This window comes from Phocoena sinus, chromosome 17 (genome assembly GCF_008692025.1).
Source record: "Phocoena sinus isolate mPhoSin1 chromosome 17, mPhoSin1.pri, whole genome shotgun sequence".
NCBI classification, from domain to species: Eukaryota; Metazoa; Chordata; class Mammalia; order Artiodactyla; family Phocoenidae; genus Phocoena; species Phocoena sinus.
In genome coordinates this window covers 60,457,459-60,471,713 of record NC_045779.1, presented here as the reverse complement: position 1 = coordinate 60,471,713, position 14,255 = coordinate 60,457,459, and the positions used below count along the sequence as shown (strand labels likewise).

The following is a 14,255-nucleotide window of genomic DNA, read 5'->3' as shown; positions in this document are numbered from 1 at the left end:
GGCCAGGAGAAATGACAGCCTATGTCCACAGAAAAACTTGTACACAAATGTCCTGGCAGCATTATACATTATTGTCAAAAAGTATAAATAACCCAAATATCTATCAACTGATGGAGTTGAAAATGTCATATATCCATACAATGGAGCAATATTGGGCTATAAAAAGGAATGAAGTACTGAAACACACTACAACCTGGACAACCCTTGGAAACATTATACTAAACGAAAGAGGCCAATCACACAAGACCATAAATTATATCATTCCATTCACGTGAAATGTTCAAAACAGGGAAATCTATGGAGACAGAAAGTAAATCAGTGATTGCTTAGGGATGAATGGCAAAATAGAGAGTGATAGCTAAGAGGTACAGGGTTTCTTTTGAAGGTGACAAAAATTTTCTAAAATTCTGGTGATGGTTGCAAATGTCTGTGAATATACTAAAAAGAATTAAATTGTACACTTTAAATGGGTCAATTGTATGGTATTGACCCAATTCTATCTCAATAAAGCTATTAAAAAATCACTACTTTGGACATTTCATTTATTCATTCATTAATTCAATAAATATTTACTGAGCATCTTCTCTATCCTAGGAGATGCAGAAATGAAAAGACATGGACTTTGTCCTTAACTTGCTTACCATCCAGTGGGAAGCAAACATTAAAAACCTATGGGTGAGGGCTTCCCTGGTGGCGCAGTGGTTGAGAGTCCACCTGCCGATGCAGGCAACGCGGGTTCGTGCCCCGGTCCGGGAAGATCCCACATACCGCGGAGCGGCTGGCCCCGTGAGCCATGGCCACTGAGCCCGCGTGTCCAGAGACTGTGCTCCGTAACGGGAGAGGCCCCAACAGTGAGAGGCCCGCATACCGCCAAAAAAACCCCAAAAACCAAAAAACAAAAACCTATGGGTGGGACTTCCCTGGTGGTCCAGTGGTTAAGACTCCGTGCTACCAATGCAGGGGGCCCGGGTTAGATCCCTGGTCAGGGAACTAGAGCCCGCATGCATGCTGCAACTAAGAGCCCGCATGCTGCAATGAAGATCCCACATGCCACAACCAAGACCTGGCGCAGCCAAATAAATAAGTAAATAAAATATTAAAAAAAAAAACCTATGGGCAAGGTAGATAAATGCTACGATACTTATAACTCTAAGTATATATAGAATGAAAGGAAAGTAAGGAAGAAAATATACAAGTCTACCATAGAATGAAAGGAAAGTAAGGAAGAAAATACCCAAGTCTACCTGAGTCTCTTAAGGTCAACTCCTGTTTGACGAAACAGGAGTTGACCTTAACAGACAGTAAGAGGGGGACTTCCCTGGTCGCGAAGTGGTTAAGAATCTGCCTGCCAATGCAGGGGACACTGGTTTAAGCCCTGGTCTGGGAAGATCTCACATGCCGTGGAGCAAATAAGCCCGTGTGCCACAACTACTGAGCCTGCAAGCCACAACTACTGAATCCCGTGCGCCTAGAGCCTGTGCTCCACAACAAGAGAAGCCACCACAATGAGAAGCCCGGGCACTACAACAAAGAGACGCCCCTGCTCGATGCTAATAGAGAAAGCCCCTGTGCAGCAACGAAGACCCAACGCAGCCAAAAACAAATAAATAAAAATAAATTTTTAAAAAATTAAAAAAAAAAGAGACAGTGAGAGGATACAGGATCAAGGAGAAGCAAGTACAGATGCACAGTATGAAGAGAGATCAGGACAAGCAGTTCAATGTTAAGTAGCAGCACGATGCGGGTGGTGGTGGGAGTAGGTGGCAAAGCAGAAGGAGATAAGCAGGGGCAATGGGACGCCATTAGGCCAGAAAGGTTCTGATCCTATAGGTGATAGAGTGGATGAATTCTGAGCTCTGGATTGCCAATGGAGGTAACAAAGATGACAGCACAGTGATCCTTTCGTGTGATGGTCACCTTTTCACTTTCCATTATGACAATCGTGCTTTCAGCTCAACAAATGTATCAGCACTTACTGGATACCCCACCCTGCACTGGTCACTAGAATACAAAGAATAAGTCAAAGTTCCTACTCTCTGGAAGCCCAGGAGGAAGCAAAGTTACCAAACTTCTTGAAAGCTTGAAACTGCTCTCGTACACTCTGATTTCACCCATCTGCTAGAAACCGGCAGGGAGTCATCGGTGGCAAAGGACCAATCACTAACCTCAGTCTAGGAGTAATGGGATAAAGAAACACTCAGCAAGCTGGAGCCACTGGTGCTCACGGAGATGCTAACAGCCTCTCAGCCATCTCTTAGCATGCACTAGAGGGAAGGGCATGGTCTGAAGAGTGAAATGTGATGGCAAGGAGAGACTTCACAGTCTTTCTGAATCTATCTGTCCTAGCGCAGGTAGGAAATATTGATATAATGAATACAAAACAATATCCCCGTGCCACGCAAAAGCAATCTGGGACTGATCTGGATGATTTTCTTCTCCTCTGCTCTTTCCCATCAGTACAAACAGTTCCAGGGTGACAGTGGCAAGGGGAGGGAGTCCTAGCTTTCAATCTCTGAACTGTGACTTCCAAGCTGGGGTTGGGCTCTATGATCCTCTGAGTTTCTTCTCTTATGTAATGAAGGTAATAATGCTTACCTCAGTGGGGTTGTGAAAATTAGGGGCAATCTGTGTAAAGCATCTACCGTACTGTCTGGCACAAAGCAGCAGTGAACAAATGATATACACACACACACACACACACACACACCCCTGAGAATTGACCCTTATCAACTCTTATCAATCCTTGTCAGGTTGGACGATAGTCCCAACCAGCCAGAAGAACCAATTCCAAGCACCTGGGGAGAGGAGGTGACAGGTGAAACATAGAAAAACCAAAGTTTAATCACTTAAAAGGAAATTTTATACTCTAGAGAATGCTAACACGGAGGCAAAAGTTACTTTTATTTAGGAGATTGAATCATGGTAGAACACAGAGGACAATTTTATAAAAAATATCATTTGGGTGGTTGTTCCATAAGTGTGTTCAGTTTGTGAACACTGAGAGAGCTGCACACTTATGATATGTGTGCTGTATATAATGATATACTATATACTTCAGTACATTTAACTTTATAGTTAAAGTTTGACTACATATTTAACTTCAATAAAGTTTAAAATGTTATCTGATTTTCTTTCCTTCTGGTCTGAAAGACTCTTTTGTTAGGGGCTCTAAAATTAATAAATGCTTTCTGTAGATTTGGTAGAACAAGGCCATTGTTTACACTTCCCAGCTCTGTGTGAAGAGACTGTGGTTCAGCAAGGACGTTTTCATTTAGCAAACAAAGAAAGAAAAACAACATAGCAACTACAGCAAGTCCCCTGCATACGAACCTTCAAGCTGCGAACTTTCAAAGACCTGAACGTGTGTTCCATCAACATCAGGCGTGAGTGACGTTGCAGCTTGCCCTCTGTCTCCTATTGCTGAGGATCCTTCAGCTCTACCATCTCCCACCTCCTCTCCCTCCTCCAGTCAGTAACTCTTCCTGCCTGTTCACTCGATGCCAGCCCCTGTATGCCAGCTGTTCTACCGTACTGCAGTACTTTTCAAGGTACTGTACTATAAGATTAAAAATGTTTTCTTTATTTTGTGTGTGTGTTTGTTTTTTAAGTATTACTAGTGTGAAAAGTATTATAAACCTATTACAGTACAGTACTATAGAGCCGATTGTGTTAGTTGGGTACCTAGGCTAACTTTGTTGGACTTACGAACGTGCTCTTGGGACAGAACTCGTTTGTATATGTGGGGGACTAATTGTATACCTCTTGGAATCATCTCTGCATTAAAAGACAAAGCCACCTACCCAAGGAGCCTCCACACAAAGCTTCTAATAATGGAGGAATAACCTCCAACTTTACAAACCCCAACGAGTCAAGCCTTCCCCTGGTATCGCTCCTAGAAGGTCTACTTTTATTTTGCTCCGATAAGTGTCTCTCCTCCCAGGAGGTCCTTCCTTCTCTCCTACTCCCCGTGTGTTCTTCTTCCCCTTTGTTGCAGAATGTTTGGCATCGCCTCACCCTGCCCCACCCACCTTAGATCCATTCACTCTAGAATCTCAACACTTAAAAACACACAAGAGCCATTTCCTCTAGGAAAGACTCTGAGTTCTTCATCTCTTCCAGATGGAATAAACTGACACTTGATGTGAACTAGAGTTGTTGGATTCAAAGCATACGGGAGAGAGACATTATGCCATTTCTACAGGTTCACTCAACTGGAGGCTTAAAGCATGTTACTTAGCCCACCTCAAATTTGCTTTCCTTCCCTATAAATTGATGGGGGAAATCTCTCCCTCTTAGAAGTACAGGAAGAATTAAATAAAATAATATGTGGAAAATATTTAGAATGATGCCTAATGCATAGAAGTCCTCAGGAAATGATGGCTATGATTATTATTCTTACTCTTTGAATGTCTGTGATCAGAACCTACAATGAATAAATACAAATAGAGTGATCTTAGAATAGCAAATATCTACTCCTGGTTTTAGTCCAATTTGAACATGCCAAGGTTAGGAAAGAAAGAGGCTGTCCACTGACTTCTTTCCTAAGTAAGGATGACCATGCGTTCATTTATCTATTCATCTCTTCAACAAACATTTATTCAGTATATGCTATGTACTGGACATCGAGGCTCTAAAGTTGTGTGCGACCCCAAGGTCCATAACCTCAAAGAGCTTCTAGTCAAGCTAGAGAGACTGAAACATCAAGTACAATCACCTTGGAGAAATGTGGTTGCCGGGCTAGAACTCAGGTTGATGAGGGTCAGAAAGGGAGCCAAAGAAATTCATTATAATCCAACCATACTCCATACTCATAAACAGTGAGAGTACCCTGTGCTAATTCCAACCATCACATCATGCATGGTACAGACTCAGAAAAAAACAGAAAGAGCAAGTGACTTTTCCATTGATAGAATGTGGGCAATTCCTCATGCCTGTCCATTCACGGAGATAGGAGACAACTCATTTCAGATCCCAGGTGGGTCTCACAGGCTATGTCAATCAGGGTCCCCTAGCAGGAAACTACAAAAATGTACAAATGGGCTAATAAGAGGTAGTCTAGCATAAAAGAACTACTAGAGCTATGGGCAGGGTTAAGGGAAACTAAAAGAGATGGCAAAGGTCCAGACTAGCAGTCTGTGATCATTAACAACTCCAGGCCTCAGGATTATGGAGAGAGGGCAGTTTCCAGAGCCTAAAGAGGATAGATGTTAAGAAGAGGGCTGCCTGATGGGACCTGTGGCCTTCAAGAGCAGGGAGCAAGCAGAGAAATAAGTACTCTGACCTTACTCTCCTCCCTTCTACCTACTTCCTGCTAGTGCCTCCCCCTGACCCAGCCAATGGCAATGGAGCCTGTTGACTCAGGCCATGTAAGTCAGCCTCCTGGGGCACACGAAAGGTGGGAAAAGGGTAGAGAATGATCTGGAGGACAAACAGAAATGTCCTGCATACAGGCTGGGCATCTGACCATGCAGAATCTAATTCTTGCATATAAAGGCACGTGTTTTTTTTTTTTTTAATGCAACCTGGGTCACACAAGGATACTTGGACGATGTGCATTTTTCCTCACGTATTGGAAACACAACACATCCTGTATGAGGTGAGACTCCACTGAACTTTATCTCATTTAGTCTTCATGACAAGTTTGTGAGCTATGTCTGTTCTTCCAATTTCAATTTTACGGATGAAAACAAGACTCGGACAGGTTGAATGTCTCGATAAGTGGCAGGAGAAGAACTCTGACACACGCTTCTCCACCCGCAGAAATCTTAAATGGTTTTTCCATTCTACCAAGTTGAAAAGTAACTACAGAGATTGATCGGCAAAATCGATGTTACAGAGACTTGGTTCGTCGCCCTGCAATTACACAAGATCAGGAGAACTTGGCAGAAATGACCGGCAACCAATCCCTGTCGAGGAATCACGTCTACTGCTGAAGCAACAACAGGTGTCTACCTCTAAATCAAGTCATTTCTGAAAAATCAACCAGAGCTAGAAATCTGTACATGACAATCTAGGGCTGAGGACTTCTGACAAGCACAGCTGGCCTGCTGCCTGTGCTGTATGTTAACAAAGCTCTAATATTATCACCATATATTTATTATACGGAGGGAAAGCGTGGCATTGCCAAGAAGCAGTAAAGAATGATGTGATTTCCAAAACCAGACTCAAGGACTTAGTAGAAACCAGGAGATGAACACTTTTTTCAGGTCCATTTATTTATTTGTTCATTTATTTATTTTTTGGCCACACCATGCGGCATGCGGGATCTTGGTTCCCTGACCAGGGATCGAACCCGTGCCCCCTGCACTGGGAGCACAAAGTCCCTTTCAGGCCCATTTAAAAATCTACAAGCTGCATATTGTTTAATATTGTTTAGTGGTATTCATTCCTGCTACAGCCTCCTTGGATAGAAGCTGTAGAAACTTTGTGAATTAGAAGCTGCAGACTGAAAAGGAGTTACACGTGGGCTCACGTGCTCTGGAGCTGGAGACCACGGTTTGAAATGCTCCCCCAACACCCCACCGCTGATTTCTGGCTATGTGAAGGTAGGCAAGTTCATTTACCACTCTAGCCTCGATTTCCTTATTTGCCAAAGGGAGAATCACATTTTTTATCTCATTGGCGTAGAATGAGGCTTGAATAAGAAAACACATGTAAAGGGCATGGTATCTAATAAGCATCAATAATGTCCTGTGGTTGCTCCTTTCACCAATATCATCGGCATCTTCAGGCCTCCTCCACTGTCAACTTCAGCTCCTCTCACCATCTTTTCAAGAATGTCTGCGTAATGAACAGACCGGGAAGATAAAGATAATTTCTCCTTCTGGGTCAGAAAGCAGGTTTGCTTGAAGACCGTTTCAAAAGGTTCCTCGAGCCTGGGGTTCCTCTTCCGTAACCCAACCCTGGCAGGTGTCATCTGCACCTCATTGTGCTGTTCTTTGGGAGCTAAGCCTTGGAGGACCTGTCAAGAAAATGGTGATGCTCTGCCTACGGCTACTGCCGAGAGCAACAAATTGTTCTTTGTCTCCCAACCCAGGGGTCTCCTACCTGCGTCCATGAAATGGTGGCAGGCAAACCCGTTAGCTTGCAAGTAAGATAAAAATCTCAAGACTCTTGACAGTTCTCAACGTGAGTTAACACAGTATCAAAACTCATGCCTTGTCACCCAGACTACATAGCTGCAAAAGGTAACAACTTTTATTCTACTTACACTGCAATTTTAGCACGCCCTTCAAATCATCCAAGAAGGAAATATTTACTCCAAGATTCCTGTAAAACCACTAATTAACTGGGAAGCACAAGCAAACTGTGCAAAGCTGTATATAACATATTAGAAAGTATTTTTATTACAGTTTGCAAAATAATTAAGATATAGTTTGAACATAAAACTTGAATCAATTTGCAGAACTCAGGATCCCGGTTTGGAAAGCACTTCTATACTGCAAATGCAATAAGACAGAGACAAAAACTTGAAGGCTTTTTTTTTTTTTTTAAACTCCAGCTCCATGTTCTCAGGTTACACCAGCCATTAAGCCTCTTTCTAGCTCAGGTGCCCCATCTCTGCAATGGGATTAATTGTGCCTACTGAGTGTAACTCAGAGCTGTACAGAGCATCAAGCAGGTTAAAGGACAAGATGCTTTGTAAACTCTAAAAAGGCAAGACAAGGTACACCTCTGACTCCTGTCGCTTACCATGAAAAGCAAGCTCTCTTTAGCTTTTTCATGGTACCAGCTCAGCAGCTTGTAGCAATCACAGCATGTAGAATCCTTTGTTTATTCAACAAATATTTATTGTGCCAGCCTCCCCGAGGGAACAGGAAAAAGCTCCCAGGGGTATATGGTAGAGAAACCTCTGATAAGATAAAACACACAAAAGGGCTTTTCCCCTTTGTATATAGTTCTCCCCTAATATTTCTCTTCAGTTCTATGAAATACAGAATATAAAGGAAGCAGTGGGAACTCAAAGAGATCTAATGGCATACAGGCACTTTAATTCCTCAACCAGGTATACACTCCAGAAACAGAAACAGACTGCTGGTGGCTGGAGAGAGAAACTCCTGATAAAGGCTGTATCTTAAAATACTATCATAAAACAAGAAAAACAAATGTCATTTATTTATATTATGATTTACTAGTCTAATAGCAGCTCAGATTTCGTGGGCTCTCAACTCTATGCCAAGCACTGTACAGACTGGATTTCATTTAATCCTTCCAACAGCCTTTCCAAGTGGGTCCCCCACTTATCTCCATTTAAGACTACAGGTCAGAGAGGTTCAAAGCCTACTCAAGGTCACGGAGTGAGCAAGTTGTGAGGCTGGGATTGACGACCAGGACCATGCAAGTCCAAAACCCACACCCTCTGCCACTTACTGTGAGAGAGAGGCCTCATGTCACCAGCTCCCCTATAATGTTCCTCGCATTGGGACAACTTGAAAAAGTCAGCTTCTGCTCCTTAACTAGCATTCGCTGGAGTACCTCTGAGTTAAGGTAACGGAAGTGACGTAGACACTAAAAGGCAACACACAGAGTCACTGACTTTTAGTCCTGAGACGCAGATTTGTCCTACAAAATAGCCGACTGAGAAACACCACCAGCGGTTAGAAAGCCAAGGTGCCCCCAAATTAGTACGTCTCAGCAAAACCCCAGCCAGAAACCACCAAGTTTCACAAAGGCCTATAAATAACACAGAACAAACAAGCCAGAGGAGAGCAAAAAGGAAATACTGACAACAGAACCAGGCCCTTAGGGCTGGATGGGAGGCTGGGGAAAGCACGGCCTGCACACCTGTCACCCTGGGTTCAGGCATCTCCTGTCCGCCTCAAGCTGTAGCACCAGGACGCAGAAGTGACTTAACTGTTCTGGATCCCAGATTCCCCTCCTTCTGGGACAATAACGTAATGCCCCATCTATATTACATAATTATTTACTACGTTATCACTATTATCATTACTGTTATTATTTACTACTCTATTATTACTCTGTTCAGGAGGTTCAGATAAAATAATCTAATGGCAGTGCTTTGAGAAGCTTAATGTACAAATAAAAGTCCCTGTTGTTTTTTTATCATATTTACAGAACACCACATAGATTTACTGTGAAGGAGAATCATTTTACCCCCTTTTTCCAAAGTCTACTTTATAATCCTGGAATATTTTCAGTAAATTTTTATAGCAAATCTCATACCCAGATATTCACAAACTCCATGTTACATTTTTGAAGTAAACACTGGTTTCATTCATTTAATCTCCATTGAAGGCAACAGAAGAGATGTATTCATAGCCTAGTAACAGTAAGTTTGGGCTCTAGGTTCAAGTCCCAGCTGGTTTTTTTTTTTAAACGAATGAGGTGACCTTGGGTAAGACATTGAACCTCTCCTTGCAACTTTTTTCTCATCCATAAAATGGGAACAATGAAAGCATCTATCTAGGGGCTGATATGATGATTAAATAAAATAGATTAGTCAGGATGTCTGATATATAGCTAGCAATCGACAAATATTATCTATTGTTATTATCTTAAAAGGAAAACAACTAAAGGAATAATATATCTTTTGTAAGACCTTCTTTCACTAATATTAGAGCTGTCCTAAACAAGGGTTCCAGCTAAAATAATAGAGGGGAAGAAAGTCAGTTCTAAAATAAAGTCCTTGAAAAGATGAGCTATGAAAAAAATCAGCTATTCATTTCTTAATGTTATTTTTTTTAAGTATCCAAGACTTACGAAATAATAGTACATGCTGAGATTCATGGGAAAAATGGCCAGAGAAACAAGGAAAATGCATTAAAAATATAGATAAGTGTATATACCAAACAAAATTGATCAAACAGGTAAACTGAACTATCAATTCCAAAGGCCCTGAAGTTTGTTCCACGCATGTTCTAGCAACCAAAGGTAGGGGCCAAGATTTGTGAGGTGGCAGTTAGGTCACGCAAGTTCAGTACTTACGAAATTACTTCTCCTAGTGTTAATTTTACAAGCAGTTTGAAGAAATAAATTTACTTGGAATTGAGACACTGAACGTTAATGACTAGAAAGCCAACTGCACACAGAAAAAGTACAGCAATATTGATCAACTCGTCCAGGGATCAGAAAGTTTCGTCATCCTTTTCAGCAAATATTCACCATCTACGATTGGCCGGGAACATGTGAAACCATAAGAAATACAAAGGAGGATAAAGCAGGCCCTCCCCTTAAGTTTCTTAGTCTAATGCCGTAAACAAAACGAGATGAAAGTTTAACACAGTTCTTTCATGGGGTAAACACACAGTAGCAGCACCTAACTCAGTCTTAAGGGGACGCTGAAGGATTCTCAGAAAAGGTGAGATTGAACACGAAGCCAGGAAGAGTCAGAGCGAGCTAGAGAAAGGGCTGAGTGTGGCAGGAAGAGTCTTCTAGACAGAGGGAACAGCATATGCAAAATGTACATCAGATCACCACTTTACCACTCCTTACTGTCTGATGGCCTCCCATCACACTTAAAATAACATTTTCGATATCATGGGGGTAAGGGCCCTTCACGATTTGGTCCCAGCTCATCTCCTGCTCTCCCCCTTACTTCCGGCCCTCTGGACACACTGGCCTCCTTGCTGTCCTAAACTACGTAGAGCATGTTCCCACCCGAAGCTTTTACCCTTGCTGTGTCCTCTGCCTTGGACGCTGTTCCACCAGATACATACAAGGCTCACTTTATTCAAATGCCACCTCTTCAGGGACGTCTTCCCTGTCTCCCCGTCTAAAACACCTCGTCACCCTCAGTGAGTGTATTTCTCCTTCTATACTGAAAATCACCCATACTAAACTACATTCCTCTTAATGTCTGCCTCTTCAACTAGAATGCAAGGACTTCCCTGGTGGCACAGTGGTTAAGAATCCGCCTGCCGGGCTTCCCTGGTGGCGCAGTGGTTGAGAGTCCGCCTGCCGATGCAGGGGACATGGGTTCGTGCCCTGGTCTGGGAAGATCCCACATGCCGCGGAGCGGCTGGGCCCGTGAGCCATGGCTGCTAAGCCTGCGCGTCTGGAGCCTGTGCTCCGCAGCGGGAGAGGCCACAGCAGTGAGAGGCCCGCGTACCGCAAAAAAAAAAAAAAAAAAGAATCCGCCTGCCAATGCAGGGGACATGGGTTCGATCCCTGGTCTGGGAAGATCCCACATGCCGCAGAGCAACTAAGCCCGTGTGCCACAACTACGGAGGCCACATGCTGCAACTACTGAAGGCTGTGTGCCTAGAGCCCATGCTCAGCAACAAGAGAAGCCACTGCAATGAAGAGAAGCCCGCATGCCACAGTGAAAAGAAGCCCATGTGCCACAACAAAGAGTAGCCCCTGCTCGTGGCAACTAGAGAAAGCCCGCGCACAGCAACGAAGACCCAGCACAGCAAACAACAACAACATACTAGAATGCAAGGTCCATGAGGGTAGAGGCTTTGTCTATCTTTGGTCCAGGGCACAGTTCCAGTATATAACTATAACTGTGTCTGGCAGGTGGTGAGGGCTCAATAAATATTTGTTGAATAATTAATGAATTAATAAATGCCCTGAAGGCAGAAAGGAGACTTGGATGGTCTAGAGACACAGTTTAGTGTGAATGGCACATAGGATGTAAGGGGAGAAGAAACAGAAGGTAGGGCTGGAGTAAGTATTTTCTAGAGGGTATGAACAACTTTTTTTCAACTTTTCTTATCATATCCATCCCATTAGTAAGAACAGTTCTCTAGGGACTTCCCTGGCGGTCTAGTGGTTAAGACTTCGCCTTGCAATGCAAGGGGGTGTGGGTTCGATCCCTGGTCGGGGAGCTAAGATCCCACCTGCCCCGGGGCCCAAAAACCAAAACAGAAGCAATATTGTAACAAATTCAATAAAGACTTTAAAAATGGTCCACATCAAAAAATCTTTAAAAAAAAAAAAAAAGAATAGTTCTCTATCAGACGTTTCAATTATTGCTAATCCCTGCTCCCATAAAGTGGTTACCCAGATCCCAAGAGATAATCTGTAGCTAGGGAAGAGTATTACAGAATCCCCCGGCTTCCTTCCATGGAAATGACATGTATGTTTTTGACAACATAAATTCTTATAGTTTGAAGAGACCATCAGGGAAATCTAAATACTTAACATCTGCTAGAATTTTCCAAAAGGAACTAAGAAAGTAAATGAAAGCAGCAACAAAACATATATACACGCTCAAGCAAACAAATGGAGGTGTTGATGGACCCCTTCTATTCAAATTCATGTGAGTCAGGGAGATGAGGGATTTTCTGTACTTTGATATAGAAAGCAAGGAATAAGAGAACTGGGAGAACTGGTACATGTTGGGCATTAATTGGTTGGCTAATGCCAGCTCCAGAAACCGAAGTGAACAGAACTGGGACAGAGGTAGAACACAGGACAGACAGAATCAAGGATCATCAACAGTGTCATGTTAATATCTGAAATGACTATCCTCCATGCGGTCTGACAACATAGCAGAGTTACTGAACCAACTATTTAAGTACTCGACACAATGTATTCTTTTAATTCCCAGGACAGCACTCAACACCTAGGAGGGAGGTGCTATCACCCACTCCCATGTCATAAAAGAGGACACTGAGGTTTACAAAGGTAAGGTAATGGGGCTAGAACTCAAACCCTGTCTGGCTCTTAACCATCCGCTACTTAATCTGACCACCCAGGTGCAGCTCCCTCACGCACCATCCCACTTATAGAGTAGGCTCTTTTATGTTATAAATACATGTTTTGAAAGGCAGTCAGAGTTAAGGAAAGGGTGCCACTGCCCCTGCACTCCTTTCTCGAATGGTTGCCCTGAAAAAAGGAAGGTAGGGTGAGAAAGGGACCACGGAAACAGCAGACCAGCTCAGAGACAAACCAACTGGGAGATTCCATGTCCACCAACCAAATACTCCTGGGCCACAGTATATTCATCTGTTACAAAGAGCTGAGAGATTATTCCTCTTCGACCACCCTGCTATCTGAAGTTCTCTCACTATTCGTCTCTTGACCTGAACTTGAACTTCCCCTGTACTTGACACTGCTTCTCTAGCCATTTAAAAGACTAAACTTCTAAGTTTATATACTAGAAGATACTTAAAATACTTAAGAGAACTGGCAACTGCATCACTTGATGGCAAACATTAAGTGCTGACCTTCTGTTTTCACTTCTGGAGTTTTGTTAAATCGACTTAAATGTAGAAAATACTATTTAAATAAATTCTTTATTAAGAATCTTATGAACTCAACTTAATTTCTGGTAAAGAGAAAAGCAAGTGAGTGATAGAGTTTTATCATATTAAAAGGAACAGCTATGGGCTTCCCTGGTGGCGCAGTGGTTGAGAGTCCGCCTGCCGATGCAGGGGACGCGGGTTCGTGCCCCAGTCCGGGAAGATCTCACATGCCGCAGAGCGGCTGGGCCTGTGAGCCTGCGCATCCAGAGCCTGTGCTCCGCAACGGGAGAGGCCACAGCAGTGAGAGGCCCGCGTAACGCAAAAAAAAAAAAAAAAAAAAAGGAACAGTTATGTAATCATTCCACATGGAAGAGCCAGGCTGAAGTCAAAATGATAAAAGACTGAAATAGCCCTGCTTCTCACTACAAGATTACAGAACATACTTCTCATACAGCCTCTGTCCTCTCACGAAGGCCTTCACTTCGTTGTCCAATGGGAAGGTGCCGTCATCCTTTCTAAAGCGATAGAAGAGTTTGACGTCCTTGAATTCCTTATGCTCATCACACACTGAAAGGCAATATACACAGAGAGGCAAATAAGAAAAAAAAAAACACCTCTTATTTAATTACTCAAACGAAGGAGGATGCTAATTAAGATTTGTTTTATTACCTACTTTCTCAAGCACACTACTCTATGATTTAATACACAGTAAACTGTTTAGCACAGCACCTGGCACAGAAAAGTGCTCAGTTTTATTAGCTATCATCATCATCGTCTGTTAAAAGAGTCACGAAATTCAATTCATCATTCTTTCTACAAACTCTTCTTGAGCATGATATTGGGGTAGGCATCAGCCTCAAAGAATATGAAATCTAGCGAGATTAAAAGAAATGTCGACATGTCATTAAAATATGGCGTGATCAGGCTACGAAAGAGCTGAGGAGATATTCAGTGGGAGCCCAAAGGAGCACCCAGTACCCCAGCTTTGGGGAATGTACGCGTCTCTGAAGAGTCTGAATGTAAGTGGAGACCTGAAGAATGAGTAGAAAACAAGCAGAAACGCAGACGGAGGGCATTCCAGCCCAAGAGAATAACAGCATGCGA

General features: G+C 42.9%; 1 protein-coding gene across 3 annotated transcripts in view; it reads right to left on the bottom strand.

Annotated features, from left to right (window-relative positions):
* The window catches only part of DEPTOR (DEP domain containing MTOR interacting protein), a 145,926-nt gene that overhangs the window by 95,210 nt on the left and 36,461 nt on the right, over positions 1-14,255 (bottom strand). For all 3 annotated transcript variants that reach the window (XR_004346516.1, XM_032610322.1, XM_032610323.1), the window contains exon 3: positions 13,595-13,718. Coding sequence is in view for 2 of the 3 variants with exons in the window: in XM_032610322.1 (XP_032466213.1) it covers positions 13,595-13,718 (124 nt within the window). In the remaining variant the exon portion in view is untranslated. The remainder of the gene's footprint in view (positions 1-13,594; positions 13,719-14,255) is intronic.